Source organism: Dama dama, chromosome 1, assembly GCF_033118175.1.
Source record: "Dama dama isolate Ldn47 chromosome 1, ASM3311817v1, whole genome shotgun sequence".
Lineage (NCBI taxonomy): Eukaryota > Metazoa > Chordata > Mammalia > Artiodactyla > Cervidae > Dama > Dama dama.
The window spans coordinates 83,397,043-83,424,762 of NC_083681.1; the positions used below are offsets into that span (position 1 = coordinate 83,397,043).

General features: G+C 45.7%; 1 protein-coding gene across 1 annotated transcript; it reads right to left on the reverse strand.

Moving 5' to 3' along the window:
• Positions 1 to 3,578: 3,578 nt before the first annotated feature.
• CBLIF (cobalamin binding intrinsic factor) lies at positions 3,579 to 21,322 on the reverse strand. Its single transcript, XM_061142640.1, has 9 exons — positions 21,244 to 21,322; positions 20,172 to 20,348; positions 19,205 to 19,318; positions 18,647 to 18,787; positions 16,518 to 16,699; positions 10,330 to 10,507; positions 8,568 to 8,769; positions 6,261 to 6,379; positions 3,579 to 3,803 (listed from the first exon to the last, which is right to left on the reverse strand). Exons 1-9 carry the CDS (start codon positions 21,320 to 21,322, stop codon positions 3,742 to 3,744), a joined length of 1,254 nt encoding a protein of 417 aa, XP_060998623.1. The 3' UTR covers positions 3,579 to 3,741.
• Between the last annotated feature and the right edge of the window lie 6,398 nt (positions 21,323 to 27,720).

Consider the following 27,720-nt stretch of genomic DNA (forward strand, 5'->3'; position numbering starts at 1 on the left):
ATGGTTGAGTAAGATGTTGGCTGTAGGACTGTCATATATAGCCTTCATCATATTGAGGAATATTCCCTCTATATGCACTTTGTGTTCTGTGTTATTTTAAAATGGGGGATAGTATTTGGTGGTAATCTTCCTTCCTCTTTCCCTTGCATCTTCACAAAAGTAGTTGGGCCCAACTGCCCACTTCCTGACTACTTTTGAACTGTGGTGTTGGAGAAGACCCTTGAGAGTCCCTTGGACTGCAAAGAGATCCAGCCAGTCCAGCCTAAAGGAGATCAGTCCTGGGTGTTCATTGGAAGGACTGATGTTGAAGATGAAATCCCAATCCTTTGGCCACCTGATTCAAAGAGCTGACTCATTGGAAAAGACCCTGATGCTGGGAAAGATTAGGCAGGAGGAGAAGGGGACGACAGAGGATGAGATGGTTGGATGGCATCACCGACTCGATGGACATGAGTTTGAGTAAACTCCTGGAGTTGGTGATGGACAGGGAGGCCTGGCGTGCTGTGGTCCGTGAGGTCGCAAAGAGCTGGACACGACTGAGTGACTGAGCTGAACTTAACTGACTACTTCCTGCGGGAAGCAAACTTAGCCTTTACCAGCTGTGACCACTAGAGGTCACAAAAGCGCTTATTATAGTCACTGAAACACCAGAATGCTGTCTGGTGCATTAGCAGTTATGCAAAAATAAACACATACAGACTGCATTTAATTAAGGCACTTCCTCAAAGTGGAATTGCAATTCCTCATAGCAGACCCATCGTCAGCCTCACTCCCCTGTCCCCACCCCTGCCAACACAGATGAACACAGCTAATTACTAGTGTGCTGAGTAACATCAGTCGTGTCGACTCTGTGACTGTAGTCAGCCAAGCTCCTCTGTCCATGGTGTTTCCCAGGCAAGAACACTGGAGTGGGTTGCCATTTCCATCTCCAGGGGATCTTCCCGACCCAGGGATCAAACCCACGTCTTTTATGTCTCCTGCCTTGGCAGGCAGGTTCTTTACCGCTAGGGCCACCTGGGAAACTCAGTCAATTACTAGGCAGGTAATTAAAAGGAGGTTTTCACACATGAAATCAGCCTAGGATCCCCTCTCTTTGTCTTCCATGCCCCTCTTCTTCCTTTAATGTCTATCATTAGAGCAAATGTTGGGTGCGGGACTCACACACACACACACACACACACACACACACTTTCCTTTGTGTGTGCCTGCAATTGTTACCAAATTTATTGTTAAACGAGAAAAAGTCGTCTTGGTTTAATTTTTATTTTTTGGCTGTGCCATGCAGCACGTGGTATCTTACATAGTTCTTTGACCAGGGATTGAACTTGTGTTCCCTGCTTTGGCAGTATGCAGTCTTAACCGCTGAACCACCAGGGAAGTCCCAAAGTCATCTTTGTTTAAAATTTTCCCCCGTTTTCCACTGCTCAACTATTATGTGTTGAATGGAGACAACTTAGAAAACAGAAACAAATAGACAAAAATTGATCACTAGTCATTCTATCATGCAGAGGTAACCACTATCACACCCTGGGATGGATGATATTGGAATGTTGTGTAGTCTAATTTCTTCACTTGGCTATGCATGGACGTCTTTTCATGTTGTCAAGTATTTATCTCCAACATGAATTTTAGTGACTTTTAAGAATCCCATCATGTAGATCCAAGGGGTTTGCCTCTTTTGCTCTTTTGTTGGACGTACAGATGGCTTCCATTTTCCCCATGCTACAAATGTTACGATACATCATGTGTGTGCGCACTCAGTCGTATCCAACTCTTTGTGACCCCAGAGTCTGCCAGGCTTCTCTGTCCATGGAGTTTTCTAAGCAAGAACACTGGAGTGGGTTGCCGTTTCCTACTCCAGGGGATCTTCCTGACCTAGGAACAAACTCGTAAAAAAACACAATAAATTAAGTGTAGAAGAAATGTGCATGCGCGTTAGGTTGTGTCAGTCGTGTCTGACTCTTTTGCGACCCCATGGACTGTAGCCCACCAGGCTCTTCTGTCATGGGGCTCTCCAGGCAAGAATACTGGAGTGGGTGGACATTCCCTTCTCCAGGGGATCTTCCCGACCCAGAGATCGAACCCACATCTCTTATGTCTCCGGCGTTGGCAGGTGGGTTCTTTACCACCAGCACCACCTGGGAAGCGCATGTTTTCGCCACTTCCTGAGGGCTCCTTCTGCGACGGTGACGGTCCTGGCCTTTGTCCGGGATCCTGTGACTTGCCTTACAGCCGTGACGGGGTGGGGACCTGGGCCTGTGGGCCATGCTTCTCTCCTGGGGGCCAGACTGTTACCGGAGGGCAGGTTCCTGCTCTCAGATGCCAGGAGGGGTGGCCTGTGATGCGGCAGTTAAGCCTGTCCACGTCTGGGTCCAGTTCTAGGAAGTCTGTTGAGGCTGCACATCTAAGGCTTATTCTCTAATTGTGCCAGCTGACTTTTTTAAAATTTATTTTTAAATTGAAGGATAATTGCTTTCCAGAATTGTGTTGGTTTCTGCCGAACATCAACGTGAATCAGCCATAGGTATACACCTGTCCCCTTCCTCTTGAACTGTCCCTCCCAACTCTCTCCGCATTCGACCCCCTAGGTTGTTACAGAACCGGGTTTGAGTTCCGGAGTCACACCCAGCTGATGTTTTGATTCTTACATATCTGTGTCCTCTTATGCTTTCCCCCTTCCTATAAATTTCAGAATTGGGACTTTTGGGGGTCAAAGTTGAGTATATCTTAGGTCTTCTGATACACATATTCATATTCTTCTCTAGAAAGTTTGTACCAATATTGACTCCAACAAGCAGAGTTTAGAGTTTGATTGTCTTAAATTTTTCTCCCAAAGATCTGTAACTACTCCAGTGTCCTGGCTTGGAGAATTCCATGGACTGTATAGCCCATGGGTGGGGTCGCAAAGAGTCGGACACAACTGAGCAACTTTCACTTTCACCTTTCGTGTGTGTGTGTGTGTGTGTGTGTGTGTGTGTGTGTGTGTGTACACATATATATACATATGTAGGATAGGGTGAGGTTATAGATACATACCTATATTTTACATCCAAAATATTATATGTATTATTTATGGAGCACAGCTACAGATATATGTCTACGTTTAATATATAAAACATTTTTTATGCTAAATTTATATTAATATTAAATATAATTATGCATAAATATAAATTATATCAAATATATTTGAAATGTGATTTACCCAGAACAAATATTGGAAATGGAAGGGGAGAGTTGTGATATAACATCATTGATCTAGTTCTGAACCTTCTGGGAGTTTCATATGGAATAATTTTTGTCACATGTATGGATGAATATGTGTGTGTCTATGTTTACAATAGGTGATTTGAAAAGGAGTACTTGGTATAAGATATAAAAAGTTTTTTTTTTAAGATTTCCTTTATAGAATAAAAGATTGTGTTGGTTAATCAATCAAAAAGAGATCAGAATGACCTTCCAATATATCAGCCAGGGGCCCCTTTTCCCTCACCCTACATTTAAATGATGTCTGGCCATCATCGTCGTGAAAAACCAGACTTCTTTCATGGATCACAGACATTGAGACTCCGGCGATTTGCATCATTTATTTCACATTGTGGTTTCCATATTTTAACCAGTAATATGGTGGCATCGTAAATACCCACTTTTTTTTTTTTTTTTTTTGCATAGATTTCAAATGATGTGAAAAACAATTCCAGCCATCCTTTGGGGACATTTGATAGAAGCTCAGTCCCGCTTCTCTTAGTACTGTGTGAAGTTGGCTGTGATGTGCTCGCGGTTGAAGGGTACGTAGTCAGCGACTCCTGGAAACAGGCAGAGAACCACCGGAAGTGACCGCGGTGCCCGCGGCCACGCCCGCCGCCCGCAGGATCCCCCGTTACATTGGCTGCCAGTGGGCCGCTGAGTCGCCTCAGTCGTGTCCAGCTCTTGGTGACCCCGTGGACTGTAGCCTGCCAGGCTCCTTTGTCCTGGGGTTCTCCAGGCAAGAAGACTGGAGTGGGGTGCCATTTCCTTCTCCAGGGGACCTTCCCCACCCAGGGATGAAAACTGCGTCTCTGACGTCTCCTGCATTGGCAGGCGGGTTCTTGACCACTAGCGCCACCTGGGAAGCCCGTTAAATTGGTTAGGGGAACAAGATCTCCAGAGTTAACTAGTATGAAGGAAGCATGGAGTTGAGACTTCAAGGTCTTTTATTTTTCAGGCTCTCAGCTGCCATGTGGAGCAAATGTTTGGCCAAACCCCTTAGGTTGTCCCAGACTCCTTCCCTCCTATATACAACTGGACTACTAGTATTTATGCTGAAGAATTATTTCCAGGATTAGAAATAATGACTGCCAGTGCCTAATACAGTACCTAATACATAATAAATGTGCAAGAAAGTTGTTACTATTAAAATGGCACATGTAAGCCAAATTTAGAGCATTCAAGTTGGGAATGCCTACATTTTGGAGGGTTTAATAAGGGCAGTTGGTTGAGAATTTTTGTCTTTCTGGGCAGGGAACACAGACTATGACATAACTGATGATTAAGTTTGAAGTAGCCAGGCGTCAGAAAGCATGACAATTCCAGGCCCAAATCTTCTTGGATCTCAGAGGACATTTTTTCCCCCCAGAGAAGAAAAGTAACTAGCAGACAGGAGAATAAACCTGATTTAAGTTTCCAGGGCAATTAATGAGATGAAAACTGTAAGAGAATTGATAACAAGAGTGATACGCATTTTTGAACAAATACGATGCAAAAGGCAGTGAACTTACTCGTTTCAAATGTGTTATTTCTAATCCTCACAATAATCTAAAGGGCATTGCTATTTCCAATTGTGGGCACCGTGGCTCAGAGAAGAGTCATTGTCTGCTTAGCGTAGCTAGAAAATAAGAAAGGGGCTTTAGGAATTGCCTGTTGGTCCCATGGCTAGGACTCAGTGCTCTTACTGCCAGGGCCCAGGTTTGATTCCTGGTCGGGGAACTAAAATCCCACAAGCTGGGCCATGTGGCTAAACAAGAGAGAGAGGGGGGGTTTCAAACCAAGGCTTATGAGACTCTAAAATCTTTCTTATATGCTTGGCTGCAATTCCACCAATTCTGACAGGCCAGATTTTGTTCAATTCATGACAGGTGCTAGGAAAGACATCTCTCTCGTTGTTATCTTGGATAATGAAGCATCTTGACAAAGCTCCAGTCCGACTCTGCTATGACTCTACTGACTTCACAACTGTGTGAAGGGATGGTCACATCTCTCTGTGAACATCTGGTTAACTTAACATCATCCTTAGACAAAGTAGACCAGTGCTCTTTAAGTCAGAGAATATTTTAGCGTTTGTGCAAACACTTTGGAGATAGTTAAGGTTTTTGCTGAGTCTGAGTTTCATTCTTCGCAATTTCTCCAAGCAAACATTCTTCTTTTTGGCAATTTTTAAAAACACTACTATGAAAGAAGGTGAAAAATGGACTTTGAGGGAAGCTGTGGACTTGATTCCTGCTCCATCACATATTATGTATGTGCCTCGGGCAAGTCTCTTTTCTTTCTGAGACAGGTTTGGTTTTTTTTTTCTGCTTAAAAGGACAGTCACTAATACCTACAGAGTTGATGTGAACAGGAAATAAAGTAACATCACGACATTGATAGCTGTTATTTTATCCCTCATTGATTTCCTCTGGCTGTGAGTTTGCTGTTCTCTTGTTTCACGCATATGTGTCTTTTAACCCTAAAGTGGCCATCTTCTTAGATCACACACTTTTTTGTTGTTGTTGTTTTTTTGTTGGTTTTAAGTCTTTCTCACATCTGCTTTTTCTTTCTTTAGCTCTTATTACTTTAGGTCAATCCACTTTTCTTCACTGAATTTTTTTTCTTCCACTAGCTCAGAGTGATGTTAGAATTCTTGATTTTTTTTTTTTTTTTTTCTGAGCCACACAGCATATGGGATCTTAGTTCACCGATCAGGGATCAAACTCTTGTCCCCTGTAGTGGAAGTGTGGAGTCTTAACTGTTGGACCACCAGAGATGTCCCAGGATTCTTGATTTTTTTAAAAAACATTTAAAAATAATTACTCATTTGTTCTATTTATTTATCTATCTAACACCACTGTATATTCATGATATAAGTGCATATGTACATACAAAGCTGCTATATATACAACTATTGTATATACACATACTCTCACAATTATTTATTGATTAAATAAATGAATGAATTAAATTTGGAAATGAAAGAATTTAGACTTCAAACAGTGGAAAAAGTGCCTACATTCCTTTTCTTCACTCACCTTCTATTAAAGGTGTTTTGCCACTCAGGAATTGCCAGTATGTCTTGTCATTAACATTTCCAGCGATATTGTTAATTGAAGAGACCTGAAGTCCCCAGGATGTCATGGTTGTTTCAAATCTGTGAGAATAATATCATACATGATTAATGCCTCACTCCAAGTCAGGCAATAAGAAAAGATGAAGGGCCAGAGACCTGCTAAATGCTTCAAAGATCAGAAAAAGACGTCTAAAAGAGAAAGTGAAAATGACTAATGAACAAATCATTTACTTCACTTGGAATTAAATAAAAATACACATGGGTTTTAAAAAACTTATCAATAAGCAAATTAAAAAATGTTAATGTCCAACAATGGGCAAAAAAATTAGGTGAGTGATGGAATAAATATCCAAGATTGACTCTTTGGCAGTTATAAAATGCATATTTTTCAATAGTTTTCAGTGACATGGAAAAATGCTTATGCAATAATATTAAGTGAAAATGTGGGGTACACATTGGATGAGAAATATTTATCTATTTCATGTATATATGGATCACAACTATTTGTAATACACATGGAAAAAATACCTGTAAAATTATAAAAACTATCAACAGTGATTATGTTCTGGATAGACTATGGATGCTTTATTTTCTTCTTTACGCTTTTCCCCCTCAAAATTTATCCTATGTATATTTACTACAGTTTAATTAGAAAAATAAAATTCAGGCAAAATTAAAGCTAAGATTGAGAGGAAGTAAAGTATATTCAGAAGATTGTTGGCAAATTAAGTTAATTTTAATTCTAGAAATGTGATCTTTATCCCAACCTGTTCTACAGAAGTTGGAGAAGCTCTGAGCTGGTCTGCAGACCTGTGTACTTATTCTAACCCTGAGCCACTGCTCCCGCGTCACCCATTCGTCAATTCCTTGGCCTTTGTCAGTCTTTCTCCCGGACATCTCTCTGCAGAATTTGGATTATGTCATCTTTCCTTTGAAAGTAACTCATCTTTTCCTTTCCATGGCTTAGCATCTTCCCTTTCCCCCTCTTACAGCTTAGCTTCTCCATATTTCCCTACTGTTTCCTCTTTTTGCAAACTACAAATATTCCCCAAAGCTTAATGTTCTCCTTTTTATTTAATTTTTTTCCCCAATTGGGCAGTGGGAAGAACATGGGCTTCGGAATCAGTTAAATGTGGCTTCAGATCTCAACTCTACTAGTGACATGTTATGTGATCTTTAGAACATTACTTAACTGTGTTGGATATAAGTGGTTCTGTCTGTAAAATGGGAATAATTATATCTGTCTCAGGTTTTAGTGGAAGCATTGTATCTGCCACCTACTACACAGTCCTTAACTTCCATCATCGTCTCTGTCGGATGAGGACCCAGTCTCTTTTGCTTACCCTGCCCTCTTTTTCTAGGACTTCTTTCAGACCTCCAAAAGCTTCCTGATGATTCCACTTCAAACTCAGACAATCAAACATGTCTAAAGGGATTGTTTTTCTCTGAAGGACACTCTTTCTTCCTGACTCTCCCATCAACAGTTTTGAAGCTTCTTTCTCTTGCCCCTCCACGTCCAGTCCCTCACAAGCCCTGGGGCATCTTCCTTGGCATGAGTGCGTTTCTCCTAGATAAAGTCCTCCTCACTTTGTGTAACAGCTCCGTTTCTGTAGTCACGCCCCTGCTTTCCTCCTTGTCATTCATTCTCCAACCCAGTTAACATTTTGCAACACTTATCTTACTCAAAAACTTGCAATGCTTCACCACAGCGTGAAGTCCCATTTCCTTAGCCTGGGATTTCAGGCTGTCTACAGTATCACCCAGTCTATCCCTTCAGGCACCGTTCATTTAGTTCAGGCCTGTATTCTGTTCTCTAGTCAAGCTGGTTTATTCATTGACCCTAAATTCCTTGCTCAGTTCTGTCTCAAATGCTTTGTCCTTCTTTAAGAGTTCAAGGAATTTATACCCAAACTTGTTATCTCTGGGGTGATAAAATCCCCTCCTCTTGGAATACCATCCTTTCATATCTTCCTGTATGAGGCCTATTCTTTGAGGCGATCAAAAGCATTCCTCGACCCTTCTAATCTACTCTGTGCTCTCTCTCTGAATTCCTGTTTGGAAAACTCCATTATCTATTAAATCACTTGAGTGATTTAATTTTCATGAGGGCCTTGCTTCATTACTAGATCGCAGGCACCTCAAGGGGCTATTCGATAAAGATCTGTTACTTTATCAGAAGGGAAAAAAGCAAGAACACGAAGGAAGGAGAGAGAGAATGGGGATTCAGACTGAACTTGGAAGGAGCGGCGAGAGTCACTGGAGCGCTCACTTGAACTTGGGGTTCCGGCGCTGTGCTTCCTCCAGGACGACGAGCAGCACGGATCCCTTCTTCACGCTCACACTGATGGTCACGTTGAAGAGCAGCTCCACGCCCCTCAGCTGGTTACTTATGGTGTAGACGACAGTGATGTTGGAGGCTGAGGTGGGAACAGGGCTGGGAAAGTCGGACTGAGTTGGTTTCACCTCTTGATCTGTGAAGAGCACAGAGGCCAAACTCGTTAAAGACTACGGAGTTCGCAGTCTAGGTGAGCATCTCTGTCTTTGGCAGAGCATCCCAGAAACATTTCAAGAAATGACAGTGATTCTGTGGGCTTTGTGGGGTGTTCTGAGAAACTGGTGTGATCTATGAAGCTGTTTACCCTTCTAGAGAAATGGTCACAGCCAAAGAACCGACAGCTCCCTTAACAATGAACATTTCTTTTGTTGAAAGAATTTTTAAACTGAAGGGAAGATTGTGACCCCTAAGTCACATATTGTACATGACACTCCCTGTTCACTTGGGGCTTTTTGTTAACCCGAAGAATCTGGAAGCAAAGGTAATACGTTTCAGACCATTTAACAAAATACCTGGGTAACTAGTGTGGAATCCTAGGAAGGACTCTATGGCTACCTTGCTCAAGTTGGGAAATCTTTGGTAAGCAGCCTAAGGAGTTAGGTGAGTGTAGCTGAGTTTGGTACAATTGGGACTGGATTGCTTAATTGTGGTGTCTGTAGATTCTGTACTGAGCGTGACAAGGAGCTTGCTAATCACTGCTTGTACCAGGAAGTCCATGTAATGTAAGAAGAATCACATTTTATGTTAGTATGTCATTAGAAGGAAATGTATAACATCTCTGTGCCAGGTTCTCAGCCCATCCCTGCGGTGCGCTGTGAGCATATTCTTGCATCTCTAAGTCTTGACTGTAGAGTCAACTTTGCTCTTCCCCTAAGCCTCCCAGGCAAACTCATGATTGGTCAGACTTTCTTCGCTTTTGCAGTGTGAGATGCTTCTATTTCTACTCAGTACTTCTTTCTTTTTAAAGATGTTTTTTTTTGATGTGGACCATTGTTTAAAGTCTTTGCTGAATTTGTGACAATTTTGCTTTCATTTTGTTTTCTGGGTTTTTGGCTGTGAGGTGTGAAGGACAGGGAAGTCTGGCATGCTGCAGTCCATAGCGTCACACAGAGTCGGACATGACCGAGCGAGTGAACACATATGGGGTCTTAGTCCCTTAATCAGGGATCAACCCTTCCCCTCCTTCACTGGAAGATGGAATCATAACCACTGGAGTGCCAGGAGGTCCCTACTTAATATTTATTTCACTCTTCCAAATACTGTAGTTTTTGTCTACACTTTATCTCCTGGCTTTGTAACGAGCAGATATGACAAGATCCTGCATCATGCTTGTTGCACTTGTCAAATGAATGAATGAAGTCATTAATTTGTTAGGACCATGGACCTCTCTTCACCAGCATCCCACAAAACATCTTACCTATAGTAGGTGCTCAATAAACGTGTGCTGAATGAGGTGGACATGGGGCTGAATTCCAAGGGCAGGACAGCATGGCTGCCTGCTGGCACACAGCTCTGGGGGACCGGACGTCAGACGTGGCTCTGTCTGCCTGGAAGTCACGGGTATAAGAAGCCCTTATGCCACTTACGATTGGTCCACTAAGGTCCATCTGTCATTACATATACCACTGAGGTCCACCTGTCATTCCTGGCATAAGACGCCACCTTATAGGTAGAGAGAGATGTTCAGAGTCCTTACCAGGGCTGCAGGACACTTGGGGCACATCTAGGTAGGTCTTGCCTTTCAGTGAAGGGAGGATTTGGGCGATGGACATGGGGTTTTGGAATTTCCCCTCCTTGATCTCGTCCAGTATAGTATCCACGGTCTGCTGGCAATCCCACTCCTTGTTAGGTCTCTCAGGTGTCACGGAGAGAGCCTGGGGCCAGGGGGAAGAGACACACACACACACATTAGGTATAGCCCAAAGTTGGCCTTTGTAAGTCCTGTGAGGGTTAGACTCCATCACTAACCTTTGTGATCAGCCAGAGGTTCCAGACAATGTCTGTCTCATTCACAGATGTGTCCCCCCTGCTTAGTGCAGTGTCTGTCACATAGCAGCGCCTCGGTAAATATCTGAGCTACACTTAGATGGAGGCTTCCCAGGTGGCTCAGCGGTTAAAAAAAAAAAAAAAATCTGCTTGCCTATGCAGGAGGGGTAGGAGACGCAGGTTCAATTCCTGGGTCGGGAAGATCCCTGGGAGGAGGAAATGGCAACCCACTCCAGCATCCTTGCCTGGAGAATCCCATGGACAGAGGAGCCTGGCGGGCTGTCGTCCACGCGGTCGCATTGAGCCGGACACGACTTCGGGACTGAACAACACTTAGATCCAGGGAGCGCTATCCGGGCGGTTGCATTTGCTCACAGTTCTTAGATGGAGAAGGGCGAGGAGAGCTGGCAAAGCAAGCCTCTGGGGAGCTCTCGTCTAGGACAACCTGGCCGTCTCACAGAGGTAGACCTCTTCACTCTCTGCTCCGCACACCCTTCGGGGGACTGGCCCCTCATTTGATCACACAGGAGCGCCGGCCAGAGGTTCCGTAGCCCGGGCCTAGGCGGCGACGCAGGGGCGGGGCTAATCGCCGAGTGCGTCCTCTTGGTGGCGGTGATTGGCGGACGCACATGCCAATCAGAGTCCTTCCCTGACATACAGACCCCTGAGGGAGAAGCCTCTTCTCTTCCCCTTCCGGGTTAGTAATCACTAAGGCGCTAGTGAAAGAGGAGAGTGAGAAAGCTGGCCTAAAACTCAGCGTTCAGAAAACTAAGATCATGGCATCCGGTCCCATCACTTCTTGGCAAATAGATGGGAAACAGTGGAAGCAGTGACAGACTTTACTTTTTTGGGCTCCAAAATCACTGCAGATGGTGACAGCAGCTATGAAATTAAAAGAGGCTTGCTCCCTGGAAGAAAAGTTATGACCAACCTAGACAGGCTACTGAAAAGCAGAGACATTACTTGCCAACAAAAGTCCATCTAGTCAAAGCTATGGTTTTTCCAGTAGTCATATGTGGATGTGAAACTTGGACCATAAAGAAAGCTGAGCACTGAAGAACTGATGCTTTTGAACTGTGGTGTTGGAGAAGACTCTTGAGAGTCCCTTGGCCTGCAAGGAGATCCAACCAGTCCATCCTAAAGGAGATCAGTACTGGGTGTTCATTAGAAGGACTGATGCTGAAGCTGAAACTCCAATACTTTGGCCGCCTGATTCGAAGAACTGACTCTTTGGAAAAGACCCTGATGCTGGGAAAGATGGGAGGCGGGAAGAGAACTGGTCGACAGAGGATGAGATGGTTGGATGGCATCACTGACTCAATGGACATGAATTTCAGTAAGCTCTGAGAGTTGGTGATGGACAGGGAGGCCTGGCATGCTGCAGTCCATAGGGTCGCAAAGAGTTGGACATGACTGAGCAACTGAACTGAACTGAACTGAACTGAACTGAAGGCGCTAGTGACCATTTTTCTCAGACACTTTGAAGAAGCAGGAGAGAAGCAGAAAAATCATGACTGAGAGACGATGATAGACTGATCCCTGGTATTTTATTTGAGACCTTTATTCTGATTAATTCTGAAATCACCTGGAGTCTCTAGTTTATGTGAAATAGCAAATCTCAGTTTGTTTTTTTTTTTTCTTAAGCAAAAACTGTTCGAGTTTCTGTTATCTGCATAATGAGTCTTGATGAATATACCATGGAAGTCACTCTACTGAGTTTTCTATCTCATGGGTAAATTAGAAATCGTAGCTCCTGCCTTACCTTAGGGGTAGTCATTGGAGTTTCAGATGGGATACTGTGCAAAAGCATCTTTTTTAATTAAAAAAATTTGTTTTTGGCCAAGTCTCTTGGGATCTTAGTTCCCCAACCAGGGATGGGATCTGTGCCCCCTGCAGTGGAAACACAGAGTTTTAATGACATGCCTGTCGAGGAAGTCCCTGCAGCAGCATTTTTTAATGTATGATGTGGAAGCTGTCCTCCCATCTCCCTCTCTTTAGGGTTGTACTGATCACAGCCACCAGAGCATGTTAATGGATTGGAGTTGCTGACAACTGGTTCATGTGATGCTTCAAATGAAAAATGGGAGATGCGAGAGGGGAGCCAGATGCGGTTGTGAGCTGGAGGCAACAGTGTCAGCAAACAGGCAGTTCTGACAGGCACTGTTGACCTCCGCAACCATGACAGTGGCTCTTCCCAGAGTCCGCTTTACTGGGCTCTTTGGTTAAAGGGCATCCATTGGGATTTCCCAGCAACCACGTCTTGTCTGCTAGCCACGTTCCTCTCCCAGATCCTGCTAAGTGATCTGTGTCCCTTTGGGATAAAACATTACTAACAGCAACTCTCTAGAAAGGAGTGATGCATTAAGCAAAAAGGAAGGGGGCGGCAGAGGATGAGATGGTGAGACAGCATCACTGACTCAGTGGACATGAATTTGAACAAGCCTGGGAAGATGGTGGAGGACAGAGGAGCCTGCTGGAGTGCACGGGGCTGCAGTCCGTGGGCTTGCAGCGTCAGACACGACTCAGTGACAGAACAGCAACAGCGATGCGTTCATTGTTAGAAGTCAGTAGTAGCTTGGCAGGAGAAGTTTACCTCTCCAAGTTAAGTTCTTGCCAGAGGAAACTTGAAAGCATTGGCATGTTGATGGAAGAAAGAGCAGGGATTCAGGAACAGAGGGAAAGCCCCATGAGTGCCCCTGGGAAACAATGTGAGTGGCCTAGGTCACTTGAAGGGCGATGATAGCAGGCAGAGGTAAGTGAAGGCTGCGGAGAAAGCTTAATTCACCTTATTCCCTTGGGAGAGACCTCAGTTATTAAAAGCCATGTTATGTCTGTGATTTTTTTTTTTTTTTTGTACCTTTGCTATTATGGGGAAAATGAAATCTCAAGAGAGTCAATATTTGCCCAAGATGGTGGTCAATCTGGGATTCAAGCTCAAGTTGTTAGAGTCTTAGAAACCTTGATGCTGACGCTCCAATACTTTGGCCACCTGATGTGAAGAACTGACTCATTGGAAAAGACCCTGATGCTGGGAAAGACTGAAGGCAGGAGGAGAAGGGGATGACAGAGGACGGGATGGTTGGATGGCATCACTAACTCAATGGACATGAGTTTGAGCAAGCTCTGGGAGATGGTGATGGACAGGGAAGATTGGCGTGCTGCAGTCCATGGTGTTGGACACGACTGAGAGATTGAACAGCAACAGAAACACTTGGCTTTTGACACCAGAATATTTTAGATTAGAAAAAGTGTATATAGTAGATACCTGGTTATTTCAAACTTCAGATTGCCTGGGTAAGAAACCCTGGCATGATGGAGTTAGGGAGAGGCTATGTAACTGACGAGAAATCCACCTGGCCTTTGATATTTGCATATGAATGAGGCCCTGCCTTTTTCCAAGGGAAACTTTTAATTCTCAGGTACAGCTTATCACAGTGTACCTTGCAGAATTGACAAACTAAATTAGCAAAAGCAAACACTTCTCTCTCTGGCACTAAAGAGAGCAAGGTTATTTTAAGTGAGTCATGAAAAAAACACCATGAATTTCTTCCAGACTTCCTTTGTTCCACTACAAAGCTTTCTAGACCAGAGCCCTGGGAATGCTCCTGTGTGATTCAGCCAGTAAAACGGTGTTTTGTTCTCTGGCAAAATTCCACTGACCGAAACATAATGTAGAAACTGATTTTATTTTCACTAGTTGGTTCCATGGCACATTGGGGATTTTGTATCCACTCTTATCTGTAACATGAACAAATTTCTAGTCTACTTATGGCCTTTGCTGATTTTTTAATCTTAATTTTAAAAATATTTTAAAAATTGAGATATAATTGACATGTAACATTATATTTGTTTCAGGTGTACTGTATGTTTTATGTTTGTATATACTGTCAAATGGTTGCAATATAGTCTAGCCATCCATTGCCACACATAGTTCCACTGTGTTTATACTGTGATGAAAACTTAAGATTTGCTCTCTTAGTAGCTTTTAAATATATCATATAGTATTATTAACTATAGTCACCATGCTGTACATTGCATTGCTAATTTAATATACAGAATACCAAACCATTCTATACATCCTCCTGCACTAATCCAGAACTAAATTAGATTTAGGGTTGGCATCATAACACCATGATTCTGTTTCTTTATTTTTTATTGATGTACAGTTGATTTATGGGCTTTCCAGATGGCTCAGCTGGTAAAGAATCTGCCTGCAATGTGGGAGACCTGGGTTCGATCCCTGGGTTGGGAAGATCCCCTGGAGAAGGGAATGGTTACCCTCTCTAGTATTCTGGCCTGGAGAATTTCATGGATTGTATAATATTATTTTAGTTTCAGGCATATAGGATAGTGCTTCAGTATTGTTGCAGGTTATACTCCATGATAGGTTATTACAAGATAATGGCTATAAAGCCCTGTGCTACATAGCATACCCTCGTTGTTGATCCGTTTTATACCTAGTAGTTTGTATCTGTTCACCCCATGCCCCCAATTCGTCCTTCCACTTCTCACTCCCTTTTGGTAACCACAAGTTTGTTTTCTATATCTACGAGAATGTTTCTGTTTTGCATATACATTCATTGTATTATTTTTTAGATTCTACATGTAAGTGATATCATATAGCATTTGTCTTTTTCTGCCTGTTTTATTTCACTAAGCATAATATTATGATTCTCTAGTTCTTGGGCATTCCATGTTGGCAAGGTCATAATGTAGTTTTTCTATTACTCCTGTAGGGCTCAGAAGGTAGAGAGTCTGCCTGCAATTCGGGAGAACCGGATTCGATCCCTGGGTTGGGAAGATCCCCTGGAGAAGGAAATGGCTTCCTACTCCAGTATTCTGTCCTGGAAAATCCCATGGACCGAGGAGCCTGGCAGGCTACAGTCCATGGGGTCACAAAGAGTCACGACTGAGCGACTTCACTTCACAGGGCATTTTGAGATGATTTGGCTGCAGATAACCCTTTAATTTCTGATTCTAGTTGGCTCTCTCTCTCCCTATTTTATTGGTGTGTTTTCCATAGGAGGCTGCTGCCCTAATCAACGGAGGGAGGTGTGTGTGTGTGTGTGTGTGTGTGTGTGTGTGTGTGGTTGTATTTGGAGCTATATCAAGCAGCATCTCACAGCATCCGAGCCTGAGACTCTACCCCAGGGGAACACTGCACAGAGTCTAAACTGGATGGCCATACACATCTGGCATTGTTGTGTAGTAGGGATCTTTGTGAGGTTGAAATGACATCGACAGAGTAAAACAGCTTGACAAAAATTAGTTGTCTAGGCAGCTTTGGCTTACTTTCATTAATCATTTTGAATGATCCCACTTTTTTTGGATCAAGATATAAGGCTGATAAAAGAACATTTGATTGGCAAGATGAAGTCAGAAAAGTCAATGTTATTTGAGGACTTACTCTAATAGCCTTATTTTTTTTTAATAGACCAAACTGTCGTGCTAAGTCACTTCAATTGTGTCCGAGACTCTTTGCCACCCCATGGACTGTACCCTGCCAGGCTCCTCTGTCCATGAGATTCTCCAGGCAAGAATACTGGAGTGGGTTGCCATGCCCTCCTCCAGGGGATCTTCCCAACCCAGGGATCGAACCTGGGTCTCCTATGTCTCCTGCATTAGCAGGTGGGTTCTTTACCACTAGGGCCACGTGGGAATTTTTATGAACAAACTGATCATTATTAATAGCAAACAAATACATTTCTTGGATTTATTATTTTTCCCCAAGGAAACAAAGAGTTCATGTTTATTTGTTTTTATACTTTACTGGTGAAGTTAGGGGAATTAAGGCTTACCTGCATTTTTTTTTTTTTTTTTTTTGCCAGGCTGTGCAGCATGTGGGGTCTATTTTCCCGACCAGGGATTGAACCTGCGTCTCCTGCAGCATGCGTTTACCTGCATGGCAAGGCCAGTGCTGTAGATGTCTCCGATGATGCCGTTGTCTCGGATCCTCGTGCTGATATCCTCCACGATCTTCTTTAGTGACTGAGCGAACAGGGCGAGGTACCCTTCCTCCGAACCTATGGGGATCCTGTTGTACATACAGGTCAGAGCCAAGGTCGCCACTGCTCCTGCGTCTGTGAATCAGAGCAGAGGGTAAGACCACCACCCCCTCCACAATAGGAACAACCCACGTTTTACTGTTGGATTGCTGCGTTCAATGGGGGCTTTCCTAGTGGCTCAGTTGGTAAAGAATCTGCAGTGCAGGAGACCCGGGCTTGGTCCCCAGGTCAGGAAGATCCCCTGGAGAAGGAAATGGCAACCCACTCTGGCACCCTTGCTGGAGAATTCCACGGACAGAGGAGGGGGACAGGCTGCAGTCCATGGAATCGCAGAGTCGGACACGACTGTGGGGCTGACTTCACTTTTTCACTTTACTGTGTTCAGTAACCTCCCTGACCCTTCAGGACAGCCTGTGAGATAGGACCTCTGATGGTCTCCATTCCAAGGATGAGTGTGAAGACTCAGAGAGGTTGGGGAACCCCCCAGGGGCGGCACAGCTAGTAAGGAGCAAGGACCTGAGAGCCGCTCCGCACGACGCCAAGGCTCACGCCTGGAATGAAAGTTGACTGGTAGCGTTTTCAACCCTGCTTCCCACGTCCCAGCATTTATCTTTCAAAAAGTCAGTGCTTGGTGGAGTCCCAGCCGTCGTCACTTCTCAGTGAAGCCTCCTCTGTCATCCCACCCAACAGGCGCGGTCTCTTTTCTGAACTCCTTCAGCATTCGTTGCTTGTACCTCTTTTTCCCTCTTGGCCCTCTCTCCTGTTGCTCTCGGATGAGGGGGGCCGGTGGGGCCTGCCTCCTCCAGGGTACCTGATACAGGGGTCCTTGGCGGTGAACTCTTGGATGAAGGGGAAGGGGGGGCCTGCCTCCTCCGGGGTACCCGGTTACAGGGGTCCTCATCCCTTTCCTTCTTACTACGTGTGAACTAAATGGGCAAACTCTGGTACAGTGAGACCGGAACAAACCAGAGACTCGCCAGATGGCATTTTTTTCCCTCACTAATCTTTTCCTCCCCACCCTAATCTCCATCCAAAAGTTGCATCATCTCACTAAGGATGACAGTGTTGGCCGAGAAGTCCCAATTTCCTGAACTGGCAGAGATGCCCCAGTCATGGGAAAGTCCCTGATGAGAAACAGAGGCCAGTCTGTGTCTGACCCACAGGGAAGATACTTGAGCAAACCTCGACCTGAGTGTTGGTCTAACAGAGGCTGGAATGAGAGAGGCCGCTGAAGCTGCCTATCATGCGTGAGGGGTGAAAACGTGAGCTGATGCCATTGCTTAGACAGTGGTGGAGGAGAAAAGATGACCACAGATGAGGGACCTCACAGAGGGCATCGTGCCGAGAAGGGGTCATTATGTGTGACGGGGTGGCGGAGAGAGTCTCCGTTCATAGGCAGCCTTGCAGGATGCAGGAATAAGAAGGTTCCAGGGCACCCTTGAAGGAGAGCGCCATGGCTTTAAGGTTCAGAGAGGAGCTGTTTAATATAAAGAGAATGTTTGGACATTGTAAGGAGAAGCCCTGAGAAGAACAGAGTGTGGACGCATCAGTTCAGTTCAGTTCAGTCGCTCAGTCGTGTCCGACTTTTTGCGACCCCATGAACCACAGCATGCCAGGCCTCCCTGTCCATCACCAACTCCCGGAGTTCAGTAGGGTTTAAAGGGGAGGCTCAGGGTGGGGCTGAGTCTAGACGTTGGTTTAATAATTTAACTGCTGTTTGGGAATGACTCCTGACTTGGATGACACGCTTATTGGTTCCCATGGAGATCCTGTAACTGCCAGACACGTCGAGTTTTGCCCTGGTTTTCTGTTTTCCTTTCTCTGTTCGTGTGTGCCTTACGTTTCGTTTATCCCTCACACGCCCACCAAGTGTTTGCCCAGCATCTCTCACCTGCGGACATCTTCCTGGTCCTCCCCTCCTCCTCCGTGGAAAGCTCCCCGCCCCGCACAGCACCCCCAGCTCTACCCTTCAGTGACCTTGGTGTTCCAAGCTCAGGGCAGCGTTAAAAACCGGCCACTTACCCACGTCAAAGGGAGACGAGCTGGCCAGCAGGATCTTGGCGAAGCGGGCTGCTATGGGTAAGGCTGTCTCTGGGTTGTTCTGGCACAGAGCCAGGATGGCCAAACTGGGCCCATAGAAGGTGGAAGCATAGGAATCGAGGCCTTGAGAGGGGACAGGAGCCTGCGTAAGACTAACGTTCACCACAAGGAAGGTGTTTGTGAAAAAGGAAAAGCCAGACCTTTGAAATGGACATGGCTAGAAATCCTGTCCAAAAAGAAAGATACCGTATCAGCAAGAGATAACTTCCTGTGTCTCAGAACAAGAATGGCAGCTGGCAGGGGAGCGGAATAAAAGGGAGGCTGCTGTCTTCAGGTGAAGGCATGCAGTCATGTCCTCCCGGGAGGGCGGTCTTTCTAGTTCGTTGGACCGGAAGTGGGGACCTCACGTGGGGATTATCAGAGTGTCCCTGAGTGGAGGAACACCGGGTCTCTTCCTTCCATGTCCACCCTTCCGTCTTCTCTTTACAGAAATTCTCAGGAAGGGCCTCACTCCCCGCCCCCCTTCTGATGAGGTCTTACTGGAAGGTGTCCAGTCCTCCATTTGTGTCCACAGAGTCGATATTTTGTCCCCAGGGTCTCGGCAGGAGGAGATGAGGGCCATGATGGTGAGGGCAAGCTGACCAGTGGTCAGACCTGTGGAGGAGAGAAAACCGTTAAACAAAGGCATTCCCAGAGGCGAGTGCTCCAGTGGTCAGGCTGAGCTCTCTGCTTCTTTCCAGATAATTTTCATTTTTTCAAAAATAATGTGATCAGATAGTTTTTTTGACCTTTCTTAAGGAAAGAGGTGGGGGAAAACACTGCAGGAATGTTCAACCTGGTGGCCTCTATGTGGTTTGACCACCTCATTCGGATTTCCTAGAAAGGCAGCAAGAATACCCCTGCAAATTCACATGGAAACATGTCTAGTTACAAGACACTTTTAACTCTACTCGTTTCTCTAACTTGGACCTCAAGGCAACTCCTGTGAGGTAGGCAGAACAGAGATTTTATTGCTTTTGTTATTATTGCTGTTCGTGTTTATTTTTTTAGTCATGCCATATGGAACATGGGGTCTTAGTTTCTCCCCCAACCAGGGATTGAACTTGCATCACCTTACATTGGAAGTGTGGAGTCTTAACCACTGGACCGTCAAGGAAATCCTGCTACTAGTGTTATTGCTATTCGAATGACCAGCATTTTGTAAATGACAGAGGTGAGGTTGACGGGAATCTGTGACCACTTCAAGGGCACAGAGTTAATAAGTGGCAGAGTCAGACCTGGAAGCCTGCTCATTTATGTTTAATCTAGAGCTCTTTCTGCTTTACTGCCCTCCTATGTGAGTGCCCGGACTCGAGGTTCCACCCTTCCAGGGATGGAACACCCTTGCAGGGCAAGGTGTTTGGGTGATTCAAGCCCCATCACAGGTAGCGTTGGGGTGGAAGGACTTGGGGAGGGGGGTCTGGGAGTGGAGATTCAGGGAGCCCGCTAAGGGGCTCTGGTTTCTCACCGGCTGTGTCACTGGCCATGAGATCGAAAGTCAGGAGCTTCTGGGCTTCCAAGTTGTAGGCTCCAGCCAGGTTCATGGCAATCAGGATGGTGGGGTTTGGGAAGGTGGAGTTGATCACCGAGTCCTCCATGATCACTTGGATGCCATTGACCCAAGGCTGCTTTGCTGAGGGAACAGCTGCAAAGGGCAAAGCCATTTACTAAACCCCTCATCCTCACTGTCTCTTCTCAGAAATGTTTTCTGCATCACTTAGGAGAAAGCATCTCTTAGTATCCTTGGGGATGCCCCCATTAGGGGTGATTATTAAAGAGAAATGGAGAAAACGCTGAGGTTTCCTTTTGAGGCCAGTCAGTCCCTGCATGCATGGTCAGGCGCTTCAGTCATGTCTGACTCTTATGACCCCATGGCCTGTAGCCCGCCAGGCTCCTCTGTCCATGGGATTGTCCAGGCAAGAATACTGGAGTGGGCTGCCATGTCCTCCTCCAGGAGATCTTCCCAACCCAGGAATCGAACCTGTGTTTCCTGCATTGCAGGCAGATTCTGAGCCCCTGGGAAACCCCAGTTAGTCCCTACATCTTTCCAAAGAACTGTGATCTTTAAGAAAGTGATTTTTCACTTAGCAGCATCAAATGCTATGGCTCACAGACATTTCATCTATTTCTAGCATGTTCCCAGAAATCACTGATTTCCTTGCATCCCTCTTTTTCTCACTTTTACATGAGATATAAGAAGGATCTGGGCTCTGACCTATCCTCAGCAGGTACCCAACATTCTCACTGCTAGTGGCACATGGTCAGAATAGTCACTGAGGGTCTCCCCCCAAATCATCGACCATCATTCCTGCAACAGTATTTCAATTTCTCTTAATGTAAAATGCAGAGACTTGCCTCTCAAAGAACTCATGCCATTAAGTCAGGAGAGATGAACCATACACACACACCCTGTAGTGGAACTCCTGTCACGATTGCTACTTTCAGGCGCTCTCTCATCATTAGATGTCAGTGTCTGAGGTTTCTGCCTGTCCCCAGGGTAACCGCTTCCTTGACCTCCTTGGAAAAAATGCCCTACTCACAGCATGAGCTTTGGGTCTGGGTGCTGGTCCTTGTCACAGCCCAGAGAAGGGTCAGGAGCTGGAGGGCAGCCCGGGCCATCCCACTGTCTGCTGGTGTGTCCACGTCTCCTGTTCCCAAGCCCAGTGTATGCAGGTTTCGCGTTTCTCTACTTCCCCTTATGTATGCTGCTCTTTGTAAAGCAGTCTGCCTGCCTCCCCATCCCAGCCACTCCTAACCGCTTATGCTGATTTCCGTTTGCTTATGTAAGCTTAGCTACTCCAGACCTTCCAGGGTGTCTGAAGGTCATGTCTAGGCAGCACGGTCATAGGAATCACTCGGGACTTAGTATACGACGAAGGCCAAGTGTCCTTTACTAAAGTCCCGGGAGGCTGGCTAATGGGCGAGTCTTTAGGAGACTTTCTCCTAAGCCTTTTCATGCCCAGAAACCTCTTGGCTATTTATCGGCAACCACTTCATTGAAGTTGGGGTGATTCCTAAGGCCCCACATCACTTACAGTTCATGGGGTTCTCGTGGCAAGAATACTGGAGTGGTTTGCCATTCCCTCCTCCAGTGGACCGCATTCTGTCAGAACTCTCCTCTGTGACCCGTCCATCTTGGGTGGCCCTGCACAGCATGGCTTCGTTGAGTTATGCAAGCCCCTTCGTCACAAGGAGGCAGTAATCCATGAAGGGGAAACATGGGCAAGCCCCGGGAGATGGTGATGGAATCTGTGAAGGGGAGACATGGGCAAGCCCTGGGAGATGGTGATGGACGGGGAGGCCTGGTGTGCTGCAGTCCATGGGGTTGCAAAGAGTCAGACATGACTTGGTGATGAACAGCAACCCCTCACTTACAGTCTGAGGCACTTGTTTCACGAGAAGTCCTCTGAGGCTCTCAGGTGAGCGTCGGGGGTGAGGGCTGGCTTTATGCAACGAACTAAGTCATCATGACTTGGGTTCCCCAGTTCCCCAGAATTTTTTATTTTTTAATTTCTCTTTCTTATCTGAGGAAGAAAGCAGTTTCAAACACCCAGGGCTTTCAGGTATTGTCTTTTAAAGTAAGTAATTGGAAAACATGGGATCAATGAACTATATTAAGTAATATGTATATATTAATTTTTTTAGGATTGTGGCTGTATAATAAAGCAAACCAAGCCTCCTTATCATGGAGAACTGAAAATAATGAGATTATGAAGGAGGGAACTACTTTTTTTCTTTTCTAACAACCTAGACAGCATATTAAAAAGCAGACACGTTACTTTGTCAACAAAGGTCCGTCTAGTCAAGGCTATGATTTTTCCAGTAGTCATGTATGGATGTGAGAGTTGGACTATCAAGAAAGCTGAGTGCCGAAGAATTGATGCTTTTGAACTGTGGTGTTGGAGAAGACTCTTGAGAGTCCCTTGGCCTGCATGGAGATCCAACCAGTTCATCCTAAAGGAGATCAGTCCTGAATATTCATTGGAAGGACTGATGCTGAAGCTGAAACTCTAATACTTTGGCCACCTGATGCGAAGAACTGACTCATTGGAAAAGACCCTGATGCTGGGAGGGATTGGGGGCAGGAGGAGAAGGGGACGACAAAGGATGAGATGGCTGGATGGCATCACCGACTCGATGGACATGAGTTTGAGTAAGCTCTGGGAGTTGGTGATGGACAGGGAGGCCTGATGTGCTGCGATTCATGGGGTCGCAAAGAGTCGGACACGACTGAGCGACTGAACTGAACTGAACGACCTATTTTAAGTAGCTTCTTTTAGGAGGCCATTCTCCAGTGACTCCCAACTTAAACTAAGATTCAAAGTCCTTCAAACAACCTCCGGCCCTGCGAGATCTGCCCTCTGGCTTCCTTCTGGACCTCACCTCCATCCACTCGCTGCCTCGCCCTTGCAGCTTCTGCAGCACCCTTGTTCCTGGAACCGTCGGTCACCTTAGGTCTTGCTGCACCCCAAGCCCGGCACATGGTTACTCCAAGTACTGGCAAGATGGCTCCCTCACTTCTTTCACTACTCTGCTCAGGGCTCAGGGTTTCAATTTCATTTATGTTTTTACTTTTGACGATGCTGGATCTTCCTTGCCGTGTGCGTCAAGGTGGGGCTGCTCGCTGGTCATGGGGCGTGGACCGCTCGCTGTGGAGGCCTCTCCTGCCGTGGAGGGCGGGCTCTGGGGCACGCGGCCCAGTCGCTGGGGCTCGCGGGCTCCAGGGCGCAGGCTCAGTGGTTGTGGCACGCGGGCTTAGCTGCTCTGCAGCGCGTGGGACCTTCCCGGATCAGGAACTGAACCCGTGTCCCCTGCGTTGGCAGGCGAATTCCACGCCACGGAGCCACCAGGGAAGCCCAAAGGCCAGCTTCTATTTATTTTCCTGTTCCCGTTTCATTTTTACCCTTTTAATTTTAAACTTTTAATTGGCGTATAGTTGCTTCACAAGGCGTCCATTCCTGCTGCCGGGCACAGCGAATCAGCCACGTGTGTGCGCACAGCCCGTCCTGGGGTCTCCTCCCGGCGGTCACCACGGAGCTCGGAGCGGAGTTCCCTGTCAAAGGTCAGCGCTCAGAGACGCCTTCCCCGACGCCTGTGTGCGGGTCGGCCTCCGCCCGACACCCGCCGCGCGTCTGCTGCGGTCCTCACCCTCCGTCACACTGCGCGCGGCGTGTCCCGCCCGCCTCCTTCCCACGAGGGTGTCGGCTCCACAGTGCCCGGACGTCCTCTGTTTTGTCCACGGCTTTGTCCCAGGGACGTGAGACGCTGCCTCGCTCCTAGTCTGCATCAAAGGAATACTTAAACGTTTTTTATTTTCTCTTTTCATTGAAATATAGTTGATTTACAATGTTGTGTAAGTTTCTGGTGTACGGCAGAGCGAGTCAGTTATACATATGTATATTCTTTTCCATTATGATTTGTTACAGGATCTTGAATATAGTTCCCTGGGCTATACAGTAGGACCTTTATCTATTTTGTCTATAGCAGTGTGTATCTGCTAATCCCAAACTCCTAAGTTATCCCTCCCCTACCCCTCTTCCCCTGTGGTAACAGTACATTTGTTTCCTAAATTGGTGTATCTGTTAATGTTTTGTAAGTAAGTTTGTTTGTATCACAGTTTAGATTCCACATATAAATGATGTCATAAGAAATGATGTCTTTGTCTGACTTGGTGTGATCATCTCTACATCTCTCCGTGTTGCTACAAACAGCATTATCAAATGAATACTTTTTGAATGAGTGAATTAATGAACAAATATATAGCATAGGTGATAAAGTATTTTTTTTCTTTCTTGGACAATGTCGGTGGTGGTGTGGGTGAGAACACAGGATACATATTAGGGTGTGATACACGTCTAACATCATCTGTTTCCACCTCCTGGCGTTCATGCCCTTATATAATCAGTCCTCTTGAGATGGTTGGATGGCATCACCGACTCAATGGACATGAGTTTGGGTGGACTCCGGGAGCTGGTGATGGACAGGGAGGCCTGTCGTGCTGCAGTCCATGGGTCACAGAGAGCCGGACACAACTGAGCGACTGAACTGAACTTCTTTAGCTTATGAGTTGACCTTGCTTCTAATAATCATGATACAGGAAAAGTGATGGAATGAGGTGGCAGAAGAGCAGCTCCGTCTGGCTGGCAGTCCCTGGCTCTTCTTGCTTCTTGCTCTGATGAAGCAGCTGCTGTGTTGTGAGCTTCCTTATGGAAGAGCCTGTGTGGGGAAGAGCTGAGAGCGTCTTCCAGCCCACAGCCAGGCAGGGAGGAATTCCGCCACAGTCACGTGAAGCAGCTTGAAAGCAGCTCCTTCCCCACTTGAGTTTTTGAGATGAAGGTAGCCCTAGCCAACATCTTTTTTTTTTTTAATTTATTTTTTAAAGTTGATTTGTTATATTTTCATTTTTATTCAGTTTGAGTTTTTTTTTTTTTTTTTCTTCTGCCGCACAGCTTGCTAAATGCCAATTCCCTAATCAGGGACCAAAACCATGGCCCCTGCAGTGGAAGCTCGGAGACCCAGCCACTGGGCCTCAAGGGAAGTCTCTCCAGCTGACATCTTGATTGCAGGTTCATGAAAGACTGGAGCCAGAGGACCCAGGCAACCTGTCCCTCCATTCCTCACCCAGAGAAACTGTGAGATGACGTGTTGTTGTTTTAAGCCACTAAGTTTTAGGGCGACTTGTTACACAGCAATATGTGACTAATACACAGTATTTGGTGGGCGGTGATGAAGGTGAAAGGGGAGAGTGAAAAAGTTGGCTTAAAGCTCAACATTCGGAAAACTAAGATCATGGCATCCAGTCCCATCACTTCTTGGCAAATAGATGAGGAAACAGTGGCTGACTGTATTTTTCTGGACTCCAAAATCACTGCAGATGGTGATTGCAGCCATGAAATTAAGAGATGCTTGTTCCTTGGAAGGAAAGTTATGACCAACCTAGATAGCATATTAAAAAGCAGAGACATTACTTTGTCAACAAAGGCCCGTCTAGTCAAGGCTATTGTTTTTTCCCATAGTCATGTATGGATGTGAGAGTTGGACTATAAAGAAAGCTGAGCACTGAAGAATTGATGTTTTTGAACTGTGGTGTTGGATAAGACTCTTGAGAGTCCCTTGGGCTGCAAGGAGATCCAACCAGTCCATCCTAAAGGAGATCAGTCCTGGGTGTTCATTGGAAGGACTGATGTTGAAGTTGAAACTCCAATATTTTGGCCACCTGATGCGAAGAGCTGACTCATTTGAAAAGACCCTGATGCTGGGAAAGGTTGAAAGTAGGAGGAGAAGGGGACGACAGAGGATGAGAGGGTTGGATGGCATCACCGACTCAATGGACATGAGTTTGGGTAAACTCTGGGAGTTGGTGATGGACAGGGAGGCCTGGCGTGCTTCAGATCATGGGGTCGCAAAGAGTGAGACACAACTGAGCGACTGAACTGAACTGAAGCAGTTTTGGTCTGCATTTCTGGAGAGGCTTGTCCACCGTGTGAAGGAGTAGAATGATCCTCACACCTTTAAGATGTGCCCGTCCTAATCCCTGGAATCTGTGAATGGATTAGGTTAGGTGAGACAGGCTGGGACCTGGGACCCTTTGCTGCAGTGTTTCAACCTGGACAAAGTCTCCTCAAGCCACAAAATAGAAAGAAATGATAAAGGACTGAAAATAACTGTATGCATGCGCAATGGGGACAAATTCTGGACAAAAGATACATAAAGATCAAAAAAGCTCAGCTCGCACTTCTAAAGAGCTGGGAGCAAAAGCAGGGTACTATGTAGGCCCCTCTGTGCACAAAGCCACAAAGAGGTGGGCAAATCACCTACGCTACCCCTCCTGCCTGACCCGTGGACACACACCACTACCTTCACCCTCATGTAAGGAATCAGCTCGCCTCTGCTGGGGGAACGAGCTAGCAGGGAACTCTGTTATTTGTTCTTGCTGCCCTCTGCTGTTGCAGGGGTCCCAATAAAGCCTTTTCTGAATATCTTTTCTGGCCTCTGATCAACTTCTTTTGATTAAAGAGACCAAGAATCCTGGTTAGTAATTATTTATATTTTCTTTGTATTTTTTGCTTGAGATTCCTTATTTTTATTGTGGACTATCTTGATGAGCCCAGTGTCATCACAGGGGTCCTTGTAAGCGGAAGAGGGAGGCAGGAGAGTTAGAGTTGGAGGAGATGTGATGAAGGATGCAGAGGTCAGCATGATTTGACTGCTGACTTTGAAGATGGTGGGGCTGAGAGCCTAGGAATGCAGGATTCCTGCAGGAGCTGGAATATGAGAGAAAGTGATTCTTCCCTAGAAGCTCTAGAAGAAGACAGCCCTTTTTGACACTTCTGATTTCAGCTCAGAGAGTCCCAGTTCAGACTTCTGACCTCCGGAAGTGTGAGAATAATACTGTTTTAAGCCAGTACAGTTGTGGGAATTTGTTACAGCAGCAGTAAGAATTTCATACAGGGTTGGGAACCAGCATGATGCTGACCTTGAGCTCCAGAGCCTGCGGTAACCAGCCTGAGATAACCCATGCACCCTTGATGTATCTTCTGTTTGAACATCCACTTTCTTGTACATTACCTCTTACAGCCATGGTTGCTTCATGTTGACACAGTTGTTTCCATTAACAAACAACTTCCAGAACAGGAACCACAGAGCCGATAGTTTCTTAAGGAGTATGTTTTGACAGTCTTTGGCTAACTCTTGACTGGACTTCTTTCTTTGTTTTTTCCTGTGCCTCATTTTTTGGTATCAAAGTACCCAGAGTCTCTCTGGATATCTGAAAGGTTTATTTGTGTTAATTACTTCTTTGCAGGCATAAGTTTCTGCCTTCAGACTCAATCTATGTTCTGATATAATCCCAAACTATAAGAGTTTCTCAGAATGCAAGTGTGGCTAGAACTAGGTTTCACTTACCAATATTAGTGACATGCTAAAGGAATGTTACTCCATTGACCTTCTTGTCTGTTTCTGAGATTGAGGCCATTTCTATCAGACAGCAGTGTTACTACCTTCTACTTAGAGACCAC

Excerpts from the sequence above, each read along its gene's own strand:
- CBLIF (XM_061142640.1), bottom strand. The coding sequence starts at position 21,322 with ATGGCCCGGGCTGCCCTCCAGCTCCTGACCCTTCTCTGGGCTGTGACA. Across the intron at positions 16,700-18,646 it reads CTCGTCTCCCTTTGACGTGG|ACGCAGGAGCAGTGGCGACC; the intron begins GTAAGTGGCCGG and ends TCTGATTCACAG. Across the intron at positions 8,770-10,329 it reads CCAAGTGTCCTGCAGCCCTG|ATCAAGAGGTGAAACCAACT; the intron begins GTAAGGACTCTG and ends TGCTCTTCACAG.